This window comes from Chelonia mydas, chromosome 3 (assembly GCF_015237465.2).
Source record: "Chelonia mydas isolate rCheMyd1 chromosome 3, rCheMyd1.pri.v2, whole genome shotgun sequence".
Classification (NCBI taxonomy): domain Eukaryota; kingdom Metazoa; phylum Chordata; order Testudines; family Cheloniidae; genus Chelonia; species Chelonia mydas.
The window spans coordinates 129,447,201-129,467,888 of record NC_057851.1 but is presented as its reverse complement, the minus strand read 5'-3'; the positions used below and the strand labels follow the sequence as shown (position 1 = coordinate 129,467,888).

General features: G+C 43.5%; 1 protein-coding gene across 4 annotated transcripts in view; it reads right to left on the bottom strand.

The window, feature by feature from the left end:
• Positions 1-1,895: 1,895 nt before the first annotated feature.
• SLC35F3 (solute carrier family 35 member F3) overlaps positions 1,896-20,688 on the bottom strand; it is a 276,240-nt gene continuing 257,447 nt past the window's right edge. For 2 of the 4 annotated variants that reach the window (XM_043543306.1, XM_037895261.2), the window contains 4 exons: positions 13,658-13,783; positions 9,980-10,172; positions 8,335-8,424; positions 1,896-3,549 (listed from right to left, as the gene is read on the bottom strand). In XM_043543306.1, the coding sequence (XP_043399241.1) occupies positions 3,305-3,549; positions 8,335-8,424; positions 9,980-10,172; positions 13,658-13,783 (654 nt within the window). In that variant the 3' untranslated portion in view covers positions 1,896-3,304. The remainder of the gene's footprint in view (positions 3,550-8,334; positions 8,425-9,979; positions 10,173-13,657; positions 13,784-20,688) is intronic. The other 2 variants (XM_043543308.1, XM_043543307.1) reach the window with 1 other exon arrangement.

The window sequence follows — 20,688 nt, the reverse complement described above, 5'->3', positions numbered from 1 at the left end:
AAGAGTTGCATGCAGTGCAAACCTGGCCTTGCTCCATGTTAGTACAGGGGGTGAGTATCTCCGCCTTGTCACGTGGGAGACCAGGGTTCGATTACCTGAGTGGGAGGGCAGTGCCTTTTGAATGGGAAGAAAGAAATGCCTGGCCTGGCCAGCACATTCCTCACCCCCTTCTTCTATGGCAACTTCCATTCACACCCTGCACCTCTAGAGACATAATTAGCCTGCAAGGCCACCCCTGCCTGCTTGCCCTGGTCAAAGCCTCTACAGCACCTCCTGCCACTGTGACTGGGCCCAGCTTCAAGACCTGCATGTTGGGGCATGTTTTGGAGTCACAAAGGGAAATACTCTGGCCAAGGGCATGAGGACAATCGGTTAAGCGGTGAGGAAGAGAGAAAAGCGGACAGGCAGCAGGCTGGTCTCCTCTCTTGTTTCCTTTTGTTACCATTTTAACTGTGACAATAATGGAGAGACTTGATTAATACCTGTGGCCATTGGTGAGGTAGGTGGCTTCCCCGAGAGCGCAGAACTGAGCATTTCCTGCTCAGCAGCCGTGGCACCTGGTGGCTGGCCATGGTCATATAGTGGTTAGTCCTCTGCGCCGTGGCTGCAGCAACCTCAGCTCGAATCCAAATCACAGCATCGCACCAAGGAGCTTAGCCTGATTGCGTCCATTTGCAAAAAGAGCCAGCAGCTGGTCCGTAGTTTCCACTTGGTGAAGGAAAGTCAATCAGGTAAATCCATCAGAAAAAAGAGTAAGGGGAATTCTTCCTGGGCACCAATGTCCAGAAGCAGCATATTCCATCCTGGAAACTTCTGCGTTTCGAATGTCTGGGCACTGCGTGGTGAAAGGAAGGGTCTACAGGCCTGAGAAGCTGCGGCCCTCAAGAGGTGCTTCTAAAGCCAAAGGGGCCTTGGGTGAGTTTGTGATGGCGTGACTTTGCGGCGTGTCTGAAGTGTGGAAGGGGGAAGGTAGACAGAAATGGTTGTCAGAGGAAGAAGGTGCTGAGCTGCTTGTCGGTGAGGGAAAGGATCCAGGCAGGTGTTGTGGGAAGAGCTGTGTAGCCCCTGCCGAAGACAGCTTGCTGAGGGGCTTTTCCCTGCTGTGGCTTGGGGTCTGGGGAGGGGAGGCAAGGCATGGCTTAGACTGGCCCGGGACTCCTCCGGGCTGGGGAGGGGGACTCATGGCCCAGGCTGCAGGGGTGGGGGAAGAGTAACTCCTAAGGGGGGGGGGCTCCATCTACCGCCCAAGGGCACCACCCACCTGCCCAGTCAGGCTTCCTCCGCCACAGATTATTTTTAGCACATAAAAATCTCTGTAGCAGTGGGTATTTAAGGATCTCGAGTGATATGGGTATGTACGTAGATAATAATGTGGACTAAGCTCTGAATCAGAAATATTCATCACAAAGGGCCTATAAAACACGGTCTCTGGTGGTTTCAAGGAAGTCAGGATTTGGATGGACAACTTTTAGCCTATGTTCCTCCTGCTGGGCTTCTGTTTTTCTGACTGATGCCTAAATACAGTATCCTGTCCAAAGTGGGCCCATAGTTATGGGTCCTGCTCTTGCAAAGGGATCAGTCAGTAATGGCCCCTTACACCCACAGGGAGTCTTGTTGACTTCCATGGGACTCCAGATGGCAGTATGAGACCACACTTATGAATCTCTTTGGAGGTGCAGGCATGTAGTTTTGTATCCCGAGTCGGTGGGGCTCTCCATGGGGGAGTAAAACTCTGTGGTTGTAGAGTCCTTTGCAGGACTGGGGGCCATATTTTTGTATTTCATCTCCCTCCTTCTTCATCAGTTTTGATAAAATATTTCAAACAGAACAAATTAAATTATTATAAGTTTTGGGGGGGGCGTGGCGGGAAGAAAAAACATAGAAGTCATTGATTTAGGATTTTTTTAAACCTTTTATTAATTAGTTCTGCCAGACAGATAATGGACTCTGAAATTCATTTGCTAAAAAAGTTTCAAAGTGAACGCCACACTCGCCTGACACAAAGTATGCCTCTGTGACAGCAGGTACCATCAGCTTATGGCAACAGTTGAAAATAACATTTTAATTTTGTATGCAACAATGTAAACTTCAAAAATAGTAAACTATAACTTTGTTTCCTTTTTACATAGCATGTGATCTATCACAGATAGAAATTTAATGGCGAACATAAATCGCATAAGTAAACATCCTGGTGCTTACAAGTTTCATAAAAAGGTGTTACATTACATTTTATGTAAATATCTTACATTTCTTTTTAAAACTCCCAACTGTAGAGTAAAAGCAACTGGCAATTCACCTCGTTGGTCTCATACTATACATCACGGACCGTGTTTCTCTAGACCTGGCTGTCAGCTTCCTTGTTAATTTTATTTTAAGTAAAGTTTTCCTTTTACTCACACCAGTGTAAATTAAGAGTAACTCCACATGGGGGTAAAATCTGTGCAAGTGAGAAGAGAATCAGGTGCACAGGGCATGAACTTGCAGTCTCTGAGCCCCCTAAATTCCCAATAAAGTCTGTGATTCGTAGTGGGCACCTGTTGACTTCAACGGGAGTTTTAGGAGCACTGTGGGCCCCCCCATATTGTAAAAGAAGCTACTTGCAGAGTGACCTGGTTCTACACGGCTAAAGACTAGGATTCTGTAAAAGGCACTGTATGTCTCTTGCATGATCTTAAACGTGGAGCAGAGTCATGAGCAGTATAAAGAGACTGGGCTCTTGACTGCTTCTCCTGTATTACTTCAGTGCAAGCCTTTTAGCACTTTAACCTCACTCTTGTCCTGGCTCAAAGTGCACTCATCTTCACGGAACAGTTTCCTAATCCCCCTCTCACTCCTGTCCCACCTTCCCAAAAAGATTTGCTTTTGGTTTTTTGAAAACTTTTAAAGTTGTGAGTATAGCTCTGGTAGAAAATAAACATATGATGTAGCATAGCATCTGCTCATTTTAAATCACAGTGTGTGATGTGTCAGTCAGTTTCTAATGTTCAAAATATCTGCCCTGCTTCTCATGAAAACTGATCTTTAAAATGATATAAGCAAAGATAATTTGACTATACATTACATTCACTGAAAAAGAGGAGAGAGGTTCTTGTTTTGATTTTTTTTTTAAAGTGGTACTTATAAGTGAAAGGTCTGATGTGAAAAAAGTGCAAGCAAATTGGACATGCCAAAACTTGATGCCTTAGACTGTATCATATCAAAACTGTACAGCTATGTACACTATACTGGACATATGTGCTTCGCAAGAAAAGACCCTTGAATCATAACATACAATGTTAATCACAGAGTTTCAATAAAAATAACATTAATGAGTGAAGGATGACATGGAAGGGCGAGTTCTCCTGCTTTTGCTCTGCAGTCCTGAAACAATGTCTCCGTTCCCCTCGGGGATCTCTTCCTTCTTCCGCACTTTGAGGCGGGTGAGGAGCTTCATTAACCAGACGTCCCATTCCTCAGGTAGAAGCAATAAGAGGAAGCCCAGGCCAATGATGACAATGGCAATTACACGGACACTGTTGAAGACAATTTCACTCGTGTAGTGATCAACAACTGTATGAAACATTGAACTGATATTATTAAAAGGGACACGGCGTTGGGGCAGCATCTCTCTCTCTCTCTCACACACACACACACACACACTCTGCCATGCATTGTTTGCAGAGAAGCAGCACAGGGCAGGCTTTTAATATAGGTGGGGTCTCGCTCGCTTAGAACTAGTGGACTTCTGGACATGAAACATTGGAGAACAAGCATGTTAGAGGCAGACTTGTGGGGCTGGAGCTCTCCCTGTTACTTTAACCTGGACATTCAGTGAGTCCAGATTACCAAGGGCAGAGAGCAGCCAGAATTTGCTGTAAATATGGACAGGGATGCCGTCTGACACTGCACCTCTCACCCTGCATACTAGCCAGTACTGACAGGCAGCTACTTAAAAGTATAGCAAGTCCTGCTGCCTAGCCTTGCTTTACAATGACTCCTGACAGCACAGCTCAGCTGTGCCTCTTTTTCACCTCCCTAACCTGGCTCTTCTGAGTAAAAGTAAAAATAAGCAAATAAATACACTATGTTCTTAACTCAGGTTAAAACAGCAGTGAAGACATGGCAACTCAGCTTTGAACTTGGGTTAGCAGCTTGAGTTCAACCTATAGGGGAGCCTGGGGAGGAACACAAGCTGCTATCCTGCGTGAAAAGGTGACCTGCTTTCACTGTCATTTTAACCTGAGTTAAGACCACACCTTTTCCAGTGCAGATTCATAGATTCATAGATATTTAGGTCAGAAGAGACCATTATGATCATCTAGTCCGACCTCCTGCACAACACAGGCCACAGAATTTCACCCACCACGCCTGCAAAAAAATCTCTCACCTATGTCTGTGCTATTGAAGTCCTCAAATCGTGGTATAAAGACTTCAAGGAGCAGAGAATCCTCCAGCAAGTGACCCGTGCCCCATGCTACAGAGGAAGGTGAAAAACATCCAGGGCCTCTTCCAATCTGCCCTGGAGGAAAATTCCTTCCCGACCCCAAATATGGCGATCAGCTAAACCCTGAGCATGTGGGCAAGATTCATCAGCCAGATACTACAGAAAATTCTTTCCTGGGTAACTCGGATCCCACCCCATCTAATATCCCATCACAGGCCATTGGGCCTAGTTACCATGAATATTTAATTACCAAAACCATGTTATCCCATCAAACCATCTCCTCCATAAAGTTATTGAGTTTAATCTTAAAGCCAGATAGATCTTTTGCCCCCACTGCTTCCCTTGGAAGGCTGTTCCAAAACTTCACTCCTCTGATGGTTAGAAAGCTTCGTCTAATTTCTAGTCTAAATTTCCTGGTGGCCAGTTTTTTTCCATTTCTTCTTGTGTCCACATTGGTACTGAGCTTAAATAATTCCTCTCCCTCTCTGGTATTATCCCTCTGATATATTTATAGAGAGCAATCGTATCTCCCCTCAACCTTCTTTTAGTTAGGCTAAACAAGCCAAGCTCCTTGAGTCTCCTTTCATAAGACAAGTTTTCCATTCCTCGGATCATCCTAGTAGCCCTTCTCTGTACCTGTTCCAGTTTGAATTCATCCTTCTTAAACATGGGAGACCAGAACTGCACACAGTATTCCAGGTGAGGTCTCACCAGTGCCTTGTATAACGGTACTAAAACCTCCTTATCCCTACTGGAAATACCTCTCCTGATGCATCCCAAGACCGCATTAGCTTTTTTCACGGCCATATCACATTGGCGGCTCATAGTCATCCTATGATCAAACAATACTCCAAGGTCCTTCTCCTCCTCCGTTACTTCTAATTGATGCGTCCCCCGCTTATAACTAAAATTCTTGTTATTAATCCCTAAATGCATGACCTTACACTTCTCACTATTGAATTTCATCCTATTACCATTACTCCAGTTTACAAGGTCATCCAGAGCCTCCTGTAGGATATCCCTGTCCTTCTCTAAATTGGCAGTACCTCCCAGCTTTGTATCATCCGCAAACTTTATTAGCACACTCCCGCTTTTTGTGCCGAGGTCAGTAATAAAAAGATTAAATAAGATTGGTCCCAAAACCGATCCTTGAGGAACAGATGTATCCTAAGAAGCTCAAAATGTGCTGAGCTCTGGAGGGTCTTTTATCTGGATTATTCATTATAGCAAGGAGGTTAGGCTTTTACTTTCATTGTTTAAGTGTAAATAGCCTCACACTTGGATTAAATGGCAAAGGACATTGCACAAGCAGTATGTTCATTAGTTCCAAATAAAGCTATCCGAATAGTGTTTTTTTTACTTCTGGGTTGTGACTCTCAAGATGGTCACTAGCAGGTGTCTGGAGTTCAGGGGAGGGGAGGTATGAACCTGATCCTATTCCCTGTATTTCCTCCACTGAGGCAGATTTGTTAGGCCCCTGGCGACCATCCTCCTCAGAGCCTGGCTGTGACCCACAATCCTTTGTACTGATTCCTGCAGTGCCTTTTGGGAAGCACCACAGGAGGAAGCACAAAAGATGCTAGGGATGCGCTGCACTGGACCAGCTGCTAGTGTGTGAATGTGCAGCCCTGGTATGACAAGATTTAGCAACCCTGGCACACGAAGATCTGCTCTGAACATGTAACAATATTTCACATGTACATAGCACCTTGCAGCAGACAATCTCAAAGTGGCATATAAAGACAGGTAAGCAATTGCTCCATTAGAGAAATGAGAAAGCTGTGGACCCCAGAGATCAAGTGACTTGCCCTAGGACACACAGTCAGTCAGTGGCTGAATTGGGAGTCGAACCCAAGGCTCTTAACTTGCAAGGCCCTCTGCTAACTGCTATATCACATTGACTTATTATGAAATGAAGTTTGCAGCACAACACATTGTAGTAAAGAGCACCTGTAATTACAATACTATAATGTTGGAGTATATTGTTTTTTCACTGGAGAGAACCACATCTTACCTTCTGAAGGCTCCACTAGAAAGTTTTTGGCCTCAAATTTTATTTCCTTTAAAAGTTACTTTTACTTGTGAGTTTTAAATGCCAAATCCTCCCATAGGTATTGCATTCCCAATCTCGCTTCAGAGTGCCTGCTGCAGAGTGGTCGTTGATATGCATTGTTTCCCCCTTCCTGAGTATCTGCAGAAAGTGCTCTTGCAGAGGACCTGGGGCAGTTCTGCTGTGCAGGAGACTGCAGGGCAGTAATGAGCAGTCACTGCATTAGCAGCTCACATCTTCTCCTCTTCTCCCCTGCACAGCTGTGCGTTGGGGAGAGGAGCTTTGGGCCTTAGCTGCCTCAAGCTATACAGAACCTGTGGTTAAAACAGATAATAGGAGAGGGGAGCTAACCATGTTTGGTGATTATAAGGCCTCATGAGTGCCGATGTCAAGCAAAGATGTGATTCCGCATCACCTTGTATGCTGAGACATGGGGAAGAGAATAAATGTACCTGAAAGGAGTCTATGTCCCCCAAAGGCCCAGGGCCAGCTAAACAAGTGTATGTGCGAGACAGAGAGTGGGTGCATGCTCAGAGTGCGGAGCTGGAGGACAACTCTGCTCCCAACCACCCTTCCCACTATGAAGAGCCAAGAGGGGAGAGGCAATGGACAGGCACATTCTGTTTCTCTTAGATTCTGAATCAGAGAAGCTGCTGGAATAGTCTCCCTTTCCTTTGGACAGGCGTGGGAGCTGGAAGTGTTTAGTTTTTCCTGTTTCCTTTTGTAACTCTAGCAGTGGAGGGGAAACCTGCTGGCAGATACATTCTCCTGCAGAAGAAAGGAGGCAGAGGCCGACAGAGGATTCCCAGTTTGGACAATTCTTCTCCCATTACGTGCTGGTGCCACTCTGCCTAATGGAAGGGAGGTTTAAAACCCCATAAATAGAGTGGATGAAATTCTCCTCTTTAAACTCCCCCCACACCCAAAGCAAACATTTGCACAGAACTTTTTGTTGATTCAAAAATTTCAATATTTTTTTAAGCCGCCAAAAATATTTTTGAGTTTTGGTAAACTATTTTGTTGAAGACTCAGAAAATTTTTCATTTCTTTAGACATTTTTCACAGAAAATACCTCCCCTTAAATACCCCAGGCCAGGCACCAGTTTCTGTGGCTGCTTTTGCTAATCCCTTATCTCTCAGGAAAGTCTTGCCTGACAGGGGCTATAGGTTGAAGACTTATAAAATTGTGATAAAAATTTACCAGTCCATGCCAAAATCTACTTGCCTAATCTTTACCATAATGGTTGAGGATGTTAAACACCAATGATATTTTACTTGCCCAAGACTGAACTATTACTGTTCATAGGTGCTGAAGCTAAGGGTTTGGGGGATACTGCAGCACCCCCTGACTTGATGTGTTTCCATTATATCCAGGGTTTACAGTTTGGTTCAATGGTTCTCAGCACCCCCACTATAAAAATTGTTCCAGCACCCCTGTTACTATTATACACCTCGCAGCATGATTTCTCAGAATTTCATTTTGAAATGTAATATGATTGGTCTAAGTATGTTTAGCATTAGACACATTCCTTTGAACTGGTGAAGAACTCAATTAGTTGTACATTTCTTCAGCTATTAGTTTTCATCCAATCACAAGGATGACTGACTTCAAATCAAGTTTATTTTTCAGTATCCTATCTTCTTTGGAAGGTCTGTAGTTTAAAGAACAATATTACAATATGTAATGCAGGAAAATATATATTGTTTTAGCCAGTTTGTTCTCTGCTCTATCTGTGTGTGGATACAAAACATCATTATATTCACCTCTGATAAGCTCTTAGTTTTTAGTTCTCTTGAATGTTTAAACATTAATAGGCTTTGTACATATAGTAAAAGAAAAAGGGAAGTTAAAAATTCTTACTTGCATTGACAGGTACGCTGAGTACAATTCCAAGAGATATCAAGGTAGGATATGTAATAGCAATTCCAAAATTTAATAGAATATTGAATGCTGAAGTAAGAAAGAAAAACAACTTTCATTTTTAGCTACACCATTCTTGTGAAACCAAGCTTAGCTTATTTTACAGTACAAAGAGAGTATTTAATGGTACATTTTCCCAGACTTCAGATAACTCCCATTAGTATTTCTGGAAATTACCTGTATACAAAGGTCCCTACCCTGCAATCTGATCTGCCTGGGCAGATCCTTGAGCCTGTGGGAGGCCCACTGACTTCAACAGGACTCTGCTGACAGGGATCTGATTGCAGGATTGGGGCCATACAGATCAGAATGCGTCCCATATCACACCGTAGTGTTCAATAACACAACTACATCCCCATGAGAGTCCTCATTCCCTACGATTATCCATTCAGTCGTCCCATTTTAAAATTTAATGTTGTCATCTGGGAAATCCTGGGTAAAAAAAGCATTTGTTTCCAGGCATTTTTTCATACCAACTGCCTGTGGATGATGACTGCACATATTGTAAATCTAACCATGATTATATTCAACCTGTTTGATAAACAGAATTTCATTTTAATAGAGAACATAGTGACTAAAATAGAGTTTTTATGACAAATAAATAGCTGTTGTGGAACCAACTTCATCCCTGGTCTCACTCTGCTGAAGTCACTAAGGATATGCCAGGGGGGAGTCTGACCCACAATGTATGTTTGGATATTCTAGAAATGACTGCTTGCATGCATATGGCACTTTTCAACTCAAAGGACACCCAAGTCCAAATTCTGCACTCTTTGCTCATATAAAACTATTGCCTTGGCTTAATAACTAAAATGCAGCCACTGCTGTAGTGGAACATGGCAGCTGTTTGAAAGCACAAAGAACTGCACTATAATCTAGGACAAGAAGGGAAAAATACTATCTCCAACTGACACATTTAGCTGGCAGAATGTAATTATCCAAATTAGAATCTGGGCACGGCACCAGGGTTAATACCTCTAATTTAGCAAAGAGTGGCATGACATCTTTAATGCTCACATGTAGTCAAGGGTTTTGTTTTACAGCTCATCCACAAACCACAATCCCTTCAGTAGCACAGTACAGCCCTGACATTAACTAAAGCAAAGAGTGCCACCTACTGAACCACCAACAGTACTGCAGTACACTGGATTGTCTTTGGAGGTTCCTATGCATTTGGGGAGTAAATCTAACTACCACTGAAGTCAGTGGGAAGAGCCCCACTGACACCAGTGCTAGTTGGTGAGGCCGTGGCTGAGCTCTGGTTAGCTTGGGAAAGTTGACAAGCCCACATCTTCAGACATGTGGGTATTCCATTAGAACCATGGGCATTTTGCACTTGTGTGAAGGAGAGTTTATGAGTATGCATTAGCACAAACTTTATGGGCCCAATCCTGCAAACCCTTTCTACCGAGTGCCGTAAGAGTTCTGTGGCCGTCAGTGGGACACTGCATGGCAGTAAGCCTTATTCCCAACAGTAATCACAGGATCCAGACCTACATTTGTAGCTGTGCAATGGGCCCTCCAGATGATGTCTCAAGCTTCCACTCCCATCAGGAAATGTTACGAACTTACAGCATTTACTTACTCAATAAGAGAATTGAAAATCCACAAAGGTTTCCCCAAGGAATAACATCAAAAGCGCTCCAGTATTCCACTTTGGTAAAGTACAGAATGACAGGAATACAGGTGATGAAAAGGACATTGAAAACACTTAACACAGACAAGAATAAGGCGGCTTCTCCAAATTTAGCACTGCCCAGGAGAAGTTTGAACAAAACCTGCAAGAGAAAAAATAAGTGGATTTGCTTTAACTCAGAAACATGCCTGACCAGCTGACCCTTTTCCACGCTAGCACTATATTAATGCAAGGATTGCGTCTGCTGCTGCTACCACTAATGCCACGTAAACTATGTATGTGGAGGAGGCTCAGCATTTTTTATCCTGCAAAACAGGAAGGAATTACACAAGAAGTTTCTGGAGTGGCATGTGGCTTCCCCAAAATATTCCCTTAAACCTGTTTTTCTTTGTAATGTTCTCTTTAGAAAAAGTAAAAATAAAACTAAAAATGAAAGAATTGGGGAACAAATAAATGTGCATGACCTCCTTTGTCTGGCTGGCATGTTGCTTAGCTAGGCCCTGATCCTGGTTGTAATATTAACCATAACTCTCAGTCTCCTCCTTTTGATTTTTTTTTCACTCATTAGACCATTCTTATAAGGATTTTAAAGTTTGGTTCCTGATGTACATGCAGCCTTAATTCAATTGTAATGTTTCCTGCCTGTGAAAATATGTGTGTGTGTGTAAAGCATCTCTCACATCTTTGGGAGCTCTGTAAATATACTAAATGAAATAAATAGAGCAGTAATCTTGTGCTGGAGAAAAGAGCTGCAGTGTTTTATACCTGAGATATTACATAAAGACGTGCTACTTTTTATACTCTCCCAACATGCTCACAAGCCTCCCTCTGTCGCCTCATGAATGTGTCTCAGCCCTGACCTAGTCATCGCCCTGAGGGATGTGATGACAATTCAGCTGCCATGCCCTTTCAATCCCAATCATCTTTGCTTCCAATCACCTGGCAACCAGAGTGCCAATTACACTGCATTATGGCAGTGGGTTATATGATGTAAATTTTCTTCTCTCTGCTAGGAACTCAAACCACTCCCATAGGCCACTGGACAGTTGGCAACAGTCTTCACTCGCCTAGCATGTATGTGAACTCTCTCTAAATCCTATTGCCCACGAAAGGCCATACATCCTAATGACCAGATCTCAGTCCCCATGCCCCTTAGAATGCTATGTTAAAAGTACTAAAGAGGGTGGGGAGAGTTAAACATTTGGTTCTTCGCTTCTGGTGGTGGTGATTTGTTAAAGGGATTTAGGTCTGTGGGGAATTAAAGGAGAAAAATATTGATTTTTAAAGCAATCTACTTATGTAACTACAGAGGGGCCCAATTTTGCTCTCAGTTTTACTTACGTAAATCTGGAGTAGCACCATTGACTTCAGTGTTTGCATTACATTTACATTAGTACATCAAACCTGACTTTGGCCCAGGATTTCCTCTACTGAATGCTAGTCGCTAAAATTCAATAACTCAATCCAAGTTTTAGTGCGTAAATCAATAAGATGTGGATGTCTTACTATCTCATTTCGATTCAGTCAGAAACCTGTTTACATTTTGTAGAAAAGAAAGACACCTGCTACATTTAAGATACAGAAAGTGATGGCTGGCTCATGATGTCAGTATTTTATCACGCTTCCCTTAACAGTGAGTATGGACCCATCCCCACCATCCCTAAAGAAATGAAAAGGCGAGTTCTGATCATTAGCAGGGACCAGCGTTCACTTTTTCAGCGTAGGGGGCACTGAGCTTTGGTAACCTTATCTCAGACAGGAGGATGCTGCAGGAGCAGAAAAGGCCCAGTGAACGACAGTGGAAATGATCAGCAGTACAAAGAGGAGTGACTTGCAAACCCCTGTCTGTTTACTTTGAGAAGAGGAGTCAGAGGCGATATGCTAGAGGGATATAATGAATGGGAGAGAGAAGGCTTATTTGGTGTTCCTATTGACTTATCAGATAGCTTGTTTCCCATCATGAGCTGGGGTCAGAAAGACATTTCCTCCTCCGGAATAGCAAAGCACAAATTAGCCAAGGTGCATTGCAACTTTTGCCTTGCTCTGATGCATGCAATATATGTGGGCAAGAGTTGGAGCCTGAATGTTGCTCGATTAATTGATCCATTGTACTGTTCTAGGATAGCAAGTTCTATGTTCCTATTTCACTATGGTTTTAAACACACTGAGTTTCTTGTCTTACATCAAGCTAGTGTGTATCAAGTAAAATCTAAAGAGGTTACTGTGCTAGCAGTGCGGCTGTTGTTAGATTCTATTAGCCACCATCTCGTCTTTATTTAGTGAGTTTATTCTGCTGAGAACATACTAATACAATACACAAAACCATGTTAGTGCCAGGAAACCATCAGAAATGGCTTCACAGTCAGAGCTGGCCAAAGCAGCTACTTTTCATACTCGTTATTCTGAGTCCGTTATGGATCAGAAGGTCTTTAATGAATCTGAATTCCAGTTGCTTCTCATTTGACACCCTCAGGGCAATCTGTCTTGTTATTTCACTGAGTAAAGACAAGGAGTGAGAATAGGAGAGACAGATAGTGAATGTGTCTGTGTAACAGAGATGGCTAAGGGGCTGCAGGGGAGGACTGGAACAACAAGCCAGTGTCAGCTGTTTGTTCTCCTATTGGTGATGGGAAAATCTGGTATGTGCATAACAAGACATTTATGTCTTCATATGCCCCTTTTATCACCAATAAACAAAAACACAAGGCAATTCTGTTCTGTCTGAACTGACTAGGAGGGGGTGGACTTTAATTTCCCGTCATTCTTGTAATTTCTGACAATAATCACACCGTACTCCTTGTTCTGAACAAAAGAGAAACTGATTAAAATCCTAGAAACAAAAGCAAATACAGACCAAAAAAGTGGCATTAGGCCTGTCACTCCTCCTTTCTGAGGGCTAAAGACAGATTGATTCAAGTTTAGTGGTTTTAAAAATGTTCCTATGGTTGTTGTTTACATTAGAGTTACAGCATCTGGGCTTGACTTCCCTTTTTTTACTGGAGGACTCTTGCAATCTTTGGTGAATTTATAGTAACCTCACAGAAGGTAAAACCTGACATGAAGCTTTCCCCACCCCCAGACTGGTGACCCAATTCAGCAAAATATATAAGCTAGCACCTTAATTTTAAGCATGTGACTATTCCCACAAAAATCAATGCTTAAAGTTAGGTATATGCTATGTACACTGCTGAATCAGGGTCTGAGTCAGAAGGGTACATAGACACTTTAAAAGCTGAGAGCTTGAAAAAGCTTTTGGACAAAATTTTCAGACTTGGATAGCTAAAATTTGGCACCTAAATGAAAGGTGCCTGATTTTGAGAGGCGCTGAGCACCTGCAGCTCCCACTGAAGTGCATTGGAACAGATGGATTATTTGGTGCGAGTCATTTCCCCCCAAAAAGTAGGCAGTTATTGCTCCTGAAATAGGGACAGATGTTGTCAACATAAATAAATATTTCTCTCCAATGTTAAACTGGTCTTTGTGCTTATAGCAGGTATCCATAAAAAGAGCATGGATGTTGCCCTGCATAAAGCTTAGGAGAGGCAGTATTTAATGGTAAGTTGGGACCCGCTCATTAATATGAGGTGGTCAGCATTTTTTCACCTGAAGAGGTTTGTGTGTATTTACCTTATAAAGAGCAGACATTGAGGCGGATCCCACAACAAGTGCTATTCCAATAACTGAATGGCTGTGGAATCCATCAGCATAGGTCATCATGACTATCCCTGCAATAGCAAGTATAGCAGCCACAATCTGGTAGGAAGCAAACAAACAAAGGAAGTGTTATTTAACAGCCCTGGTGACTGAAATATTTAAGAGCCATTCTAAATGAGAGCTCAATATTTGTGCACCATCTACTTCAAGCCTTATTGATGAGAAAAGAGTAACCACAAACAGCACCGTAGTCTGCTAATGTGTTAAGAGAATGTGCAAGCCCCAGCAGTTGGTTGAGAAACTGCATGCAAGGAACAGTGAAGAAGAGACTGTGTCAGATCTCAGAGCAACTGGCCAGAGAGGAGGTGCTCTTCAGAGCACTGTCTCCTGATAAACCTGAAGAGGGAATTTCAGCTCTGTCATTGAGTCTTGACATCAGGTGGCCCCTGCAGCAAGTGTTTGACAATAATACATGACTTTGAATTTCCCAGTGCTTGAAGGAATGAATTAAAATCCGGCGGAGGTGTCTGGGGAAAGGGGCTTATAGAAAAAAACAGTAAAATAAAGAATACCTGAGTATTTTACAGGTCAGCCAGTGAGTTTACTCAGATGTAAAGGGGGAGATAGACTTTATGACTCAGAAGAATGTTTACATTTTGAGTGGGATTTTCAGAAGTGCCTAAATGACCCATGAGCACATTTTCTGTTGACTTTCAGTAGCACTTGGGCTCCTAAGTCACTTGAGTGCTTTTGAAAATTCTACCCTATGAGCATAGAGTCTACATTGATTTGGGCGAAGAACTTAGCTGAGAAAATTGGTTGTGTGTTGTGTATTTAGTATTGACAGTGCTGATCAGTAGGCACAGTAGAGTGGGGAGAGCAGTATGTCTCCTGTTTCATAGACTACTCATATGGATCCCGCAGGGAAGAAAGTCAGCACGGTGTCTCAGTCATCCTGGGCATTTGAAGCAAAGCGATGGAAAGAAGTTACAATAAAAATATGACAGTCCCTGTATATCCTGGAGATTTCATTAGTTTCACTCCTCCAAGATCTTGGTTGCATATTCTAAAAGGAGTGGGTGGAAAACCAGGGAGAGACCAGCATATCATACATGTTCCATTTAGAAAGGAAAGGGAGATTTTATGTATCAGCCAGGTAAATGCTGTAATGTCACTCCTTAGAGCATCAAAGTCTGAATACTATTTTTGCCTGAGGAACTTTAGTTGTTCATTGAAGATGTTGCACTGACTACCCTTGAGGGTAAATTTCTCTTTCTACACAATAGGCACAGCCTGGCTCATGGCACTGTAGGTCTCGCCACACTGCCCCACCAGCACTCCGCAACACTGTTTGGAGGTGTGCCGATCTAGGGATGGAAGGATTCAGTCGCAAAGCCCATTCAATCCTATGCCTCTGCCGGCACTGCCGACAGGGAGGCCAATTAATGCCAGTGGTGGTTTTGGTGAGAGGCACCTGTTTAAACCTCATATACAGGCTTCACATTGTTTGCTCTCTTTGTGATGTAATTAGAATAATCCACCTATTCAAACCACAGCTAGGGGATCCCTGTAATAAGGTTATATAACTTTCAGGCAGGTGAACCCATCAGTTTTTTCCAGAGTCCAAAAATCTACAGCCTTAGAGAATATAACAGAATTTAGGCTACAAGAGAGAGCAGAAAGGCTTAAATACTAACTAATCTGACATACCACACCTGCATGGATGGAGGAAGTTTACAGACTTAGGGCCAAATTTTAGAACTCAGGTTCTAGGTTGCACCTGCAAAGGTGTACATACACAAGTAATCAAGTATGCAACCTGTTTCTATATATCGGCATGCCACTGCCTGCACGGTTACTCTTGTGTGCATGTATGTACAATTTTGCTAGTGTTTCTTTAGTGAGTTAGAGTAGTATGAGCAGAGCAAAGAACAAAATCAGAAGAGACTGAAACATATTTGAAAATTGTATCTATTCTGTATACTGCTGGGACCTTTATTTAGCTAAAATTAATGTTCAATATTAGAAATGCTGATGAGATGGGGTTTGACCTGACAAGTGTCTGACCACAGTGGAAGTTGAGCGAGCTCAGCACTTCGCAGGATTCATAGACTCTAAAGCCAGAAGGGATCACTGTGATCATCTAGTCTGACCTGCAGAGCACAGGCACAGAACTTCCCTCAATAATTCCTGTTTGAACTAGAGCAGATCTTTTAGAAAAACACCCAATCTTGATTTACAAATTGCCAGTGACAGAGAATCCACCACAAAGCTTAGTAAATTGTTCTAATAGTTAATTACCATGTTAAAAATTTATGCCTTATTTCCAGTCTGAATTTGACTAGCTTCAGCTTCCAGACATTGGATCTTGTTTTACTTTTGTCTGCTAGACTGAAGAGCCCATTATCAAATATTTGTTCCCGGTGTAGATACTTACAAACGGTAATCAAGTTGCCCCTTAACCTTCTCTTTGTTAAGGTAAATAGACTGATCTGCTTGAGACTATCATTATAGCACTATGCAGGATTGAGCTCAAGTTGCATAAAGTTAAAAGATCCTAATCTTAAATTCATATAGCCTGTTTCATCCAGGAGGATACCAAAAGGATTTACAAACTAGTTAATACTGAGATGGGTCTGAGCTGCAAAGGTGAGATCTGGATCCACACATTACCAAATTTTGGGGATACTCAGATATGGGGTTTTGACTTATACCGATCTCTATCTAATATACGAGGATAACTTTTGCCACAATTGAAGTGCATCCACCTCCGAAGTGAAAGATGGCACCTGTTTAATAGTGCACTAAAACTCTAAAGAATTTTTTAAATCCAGGAAGGGAAAAGTACTGCATTCTGCTGAAACTACATAGTAGGCAGAACTGGCAATGCTATCCAGGTTAACACGCCAATGCTTGAGGAAAGAAAAAAGCTTACAGGTTTGTAATGAATACAGGTGGTCAGGATGCTAGGTTTATGTCTTAATAGCACCTTCAGCAATACAGTGCCCTTTAATACCACCAATGCTAAGGCACTGGTTCTATACTGACTCAGAAAGAGAGACACCCCAAGACTCAGCACTTTTTGTAGCATCTGTAACACAGCCTAACCCTTCTTAACTTGAGAGATCCAAGGAGATCAACACCTGCAGTGATTTAGATGCAGAATAGATATTGACTTAAAGGAATGTGATAAAAAATGCCACAGCTGACTCTACCCGAGCAAGAGTAGCAATTCTGCAGAACCAGAATTCCAATAGTGCATTTATGAACTGAAAAAACGATAAAGTTTTGCTACTAGTTTCAGTGAACGGAGCCTCCCAGGGGAGGGAGGCACTCTCTGAAAATCAATACCAACTGACTTTTGGTGTGTGTTTCCAGATTCAAGTCACACTGACATGGCATGCTTAGATACACAGTAACATGTATGCAGAATTAGCAATTGGCTACTTTTCTTGAATGCCGAACTAGTTTATTGATTGTAGCATGAAAGGGTGACACGGATGTCAAAGTCTAAAGCAACTAAATCCAGACTTCTAGTGATTTTTCTTTTGCAGAGGTTCCAGCCTCCTTATCAAGCATGTCATGAGTGCCAGATATGGTCTTGGATTAATCTTCAGACTGCCTATCAACATCAGGAATGTTACACACATTTTCTCTGAAAGCTTTTCAGCCTATCAACCATGTTGTTATATTCTGCTTGAATTCCTGGCTCACCATAGCTTCTGGGCTGCAGATATTTACATGTTTCCTAACACCCTGTGTGATGAAAATGAGACCCAATGTAGGGGAACAGAGCGCTAGGAGGGAATTCTGAAGGTAGTCATTTCCTCATTAGCTATCTGTCGTGTGAAGGAAGACAACCTCCATCCTTAGAGGTTTTCAAGGTCCGGCTTGAAAAAGTCCTGGCTGGGATGATTTAGTTGGTGTTGGTCCTGCCTTGAGCAAGGGGTTGGACTAGATGACCTCCTGAGGTCTCTTCCAACCCTAATCTTCTATGATTCTAAGGTTGGTGAGGTAATATCTTTCATTGAGCCAACTTGTGTTAAGGAAGTAACATGTCTCATGCCCTACTTGGACAATTGCCCGGTGGCAAAATAAAGGGAAAAGGAGAGAAGTTTAAAGATGGTGTGTGTGTGTGTGTAAAACAAAAGTGACAGATCATAAATTATTCTGGATGGTAACTAAAGAAATACTCACAAAATAATACAGATTTGGATCTCTTGTTCCTTGTAATGTCTAGGGAAGAACCCTTCTCTGTTACTGACCAGAACTTTGGAACAACCACGGTAGAGCCAGGAACCCATGTGAGGTTTCTCGCAAGCCCCAGCGCATGCTCAGACAGGACTTTTGGAAGTTGTAGTTAGTTCTGTCCAGCCAAAGGGCATATATTCAATAAAGCTGATAACTTGCTACATGAATGCTGAGTCTTAACTGAAGACTTCCAGGCTCCCAGTGATGTGTTAACACAATATTTCTGAGGCCACTTAAGTTGCCTGCTCTGACATATCTCCCAGTTCACAGAGTGGTGTTGGTTTTAGCCTTGGAGGAAGTTACTTGCCTGTAGCACCTGACTGATCACCATCTTTGCTGCTATCGAAACCAGGAGGACATGGAGGGTCTCGCTATGGGCCAAAGCTGGCTGTATTGAGTAGCTTATGTTTCTTTACAAGCAAGTGGGAGGTCAAAAGAACATCCTCCATGCTGGACTGCAGACGCACACAGGGCACCAGATTTTTAAAGGTATTGGGGCACCTAACGATTGTCAAAAGCACCTAGGTGCCTAACTCCCACTAGATGCCTATCTGCACCTTTAGACACTGAAATGCCTTCAGGTCTCTGGCCCTTACTCACTAAGTCAGGGAGCATCATCCTCCTCCACTCTGGAGTGTAGCTGCGGGCACACGTGCGCACACACACGCACACAGGAGGCTGGAGGCCCAGGCAGCACAAGGTGAATGGATTCACATAAGGGAACTCTCAACTGTGTACGGCTGGCATAGGGAGGAGGAAGGGGTCTGGTTGAGCAGAATTCTGCTATCCTGCTTCTCCACTGGTGTAAGTTAGAGCAGGCCCCAGGCTACTCTAAATTTCACTGGGGCTGATTAACACAGGACTAGTCAGCTGAGGCCGGCTCCCTGCACCTCCTCCCACCTCTACAGTGTCTGAGCTTGGACATGGTGGAGAACTGAGCCCTCAATATCTGATTTTAACTATTTCTTGAGGCTTAGCTGCCTTACAGAATCTGAAACACTAGTGCAGCGCATCAACAGTAGATTATAAATAAGGCTACGATTTAATTGGGGTATTTTTAGTAAAAGTCATGGTCAGGTCATGGGCAATAAACAAAAATTCATGGCCCTGTCCATGACTTTTACTAAAAATACCCCTGACTAAATCTTGGGGCAGCTGCTGCTGCGGGGGGCGGGGGGGGGGGGGCGCAGATGCAGGGGGGTGCTCCGAGGGGCTGCTGCTGCAGGGGGTGTGCCATGGAGGGCTGCTGCTGAGGTGCCATGGGGAGTTGCTGCTGTGGGGTGTGTGCCATGGGGGCCGCTCCTGGGGGGGTGCCCTGGGGGGGTCACTGCTGCGGGGGGGGCAGCGGCACTTGTTGCCAGGCGCCGCTGGAGCAGCGGCTGCTCTGGCCGCCCCGGGGACTGCTGCTCGGATGGTCCCTGGGGCCAGCCGCACTGGCCGCTGCTCAGGCGGTCCCCGGGGCCAGCTGCTTGGATGGCCCTGGGGTCAGCCACGCTGGCTGCTGCAGAAGTCATGGGGGTCACAGAAAGTCATGGAATTCATGACTTTCGTGACAGACACGGATCCCTAATTATAAACTCTTTTGGGCAGGGTTATATGTTTGTAGGGTGCCTAGTGCAGTGGGACCCTGGCCTCAAGGTAAATAATAAATAATAACTAACTGACTACAAACACTTAGCTCCTGATTTTAGAGAGGGGCCCACCATTTTAGAAGTTCACCCCCAAATTAAATCCCAAACACGTGGTGTTTGTCCTTGTACCTGAATAGATCAGTTCCACTGTGACTCAGGAACTTACAGAAAGGGGAAGGAACAGAAGGAAGAAAAAGGGGCCAGCTATCAAACAAGGAAAGAGGAGGAGACTCCATTCAAATCCCCAGTCACAATGGGAAGTACCCTAGCACACTTGCTACTCAGTACACAGTGAAAAGAAAGAAGAACAAAATCCCATTGCAGCATCTTCCCTCCACCAAAATGCCCAAGCCTTCCTCTGGAAAAGCCCTTGCTAATCCCCATGAAAGATACAAAGGAGTCAAGGAAGAGCCTGTCCTCTCTGCCCCATTTTCCAGGGGAAACAAAATATGTCCCACACCTGCAGTACATTTGTCACTACTCGGACAAGAAGTTAATATCCAAGTATCCCAGAAAGTTCTCCCTCATCCTCTAGCATCTTGCCTGTTAATAGCTTGGTGAGGAGAATGTAGCACGTCACTCTCAGTCAGCACGAATGGGAGACAGTTCCTCATGAAAACCACTTGGACTAAATCTTTGATTAGTGCCATTGTGGAGGCCTGAAGTTTGGAAGGGGTACAGCACCTCTCCATAACATATAACCTTCCTTGTCATGTTGTTCCTCCCTCTGGTACCACATGCCATCAATAACAGGTGGCGATACCTTGGCATACCTATGGTTTTAAAGCACTATTTCCTTATCAGGGACTCTTGGAGAACCATGTCTCCATCTATTTGCTACTGGTTTGCTGACAAGTTGGCTTATCCCAAGACAATATTAAAAATTAATAAAGAATAATTAAAAATGCTTCAGACCAAACCCTAGATCCAGCCCATTCATCATTTCACTTCTTTTCCTCTCGTGAAATGGGGGAAAGTTCAGACCTGGATCCAATCTTCAGTTATTAGCTCTGTACTCAATCAAGCCAAAACCCCAGATCTGAGCTTAGGAATCCAGATTTGATCCTTCTGACATGAATGCATCATTACAGTATCTTCCATTTATACAGTGCCTTTCATCCA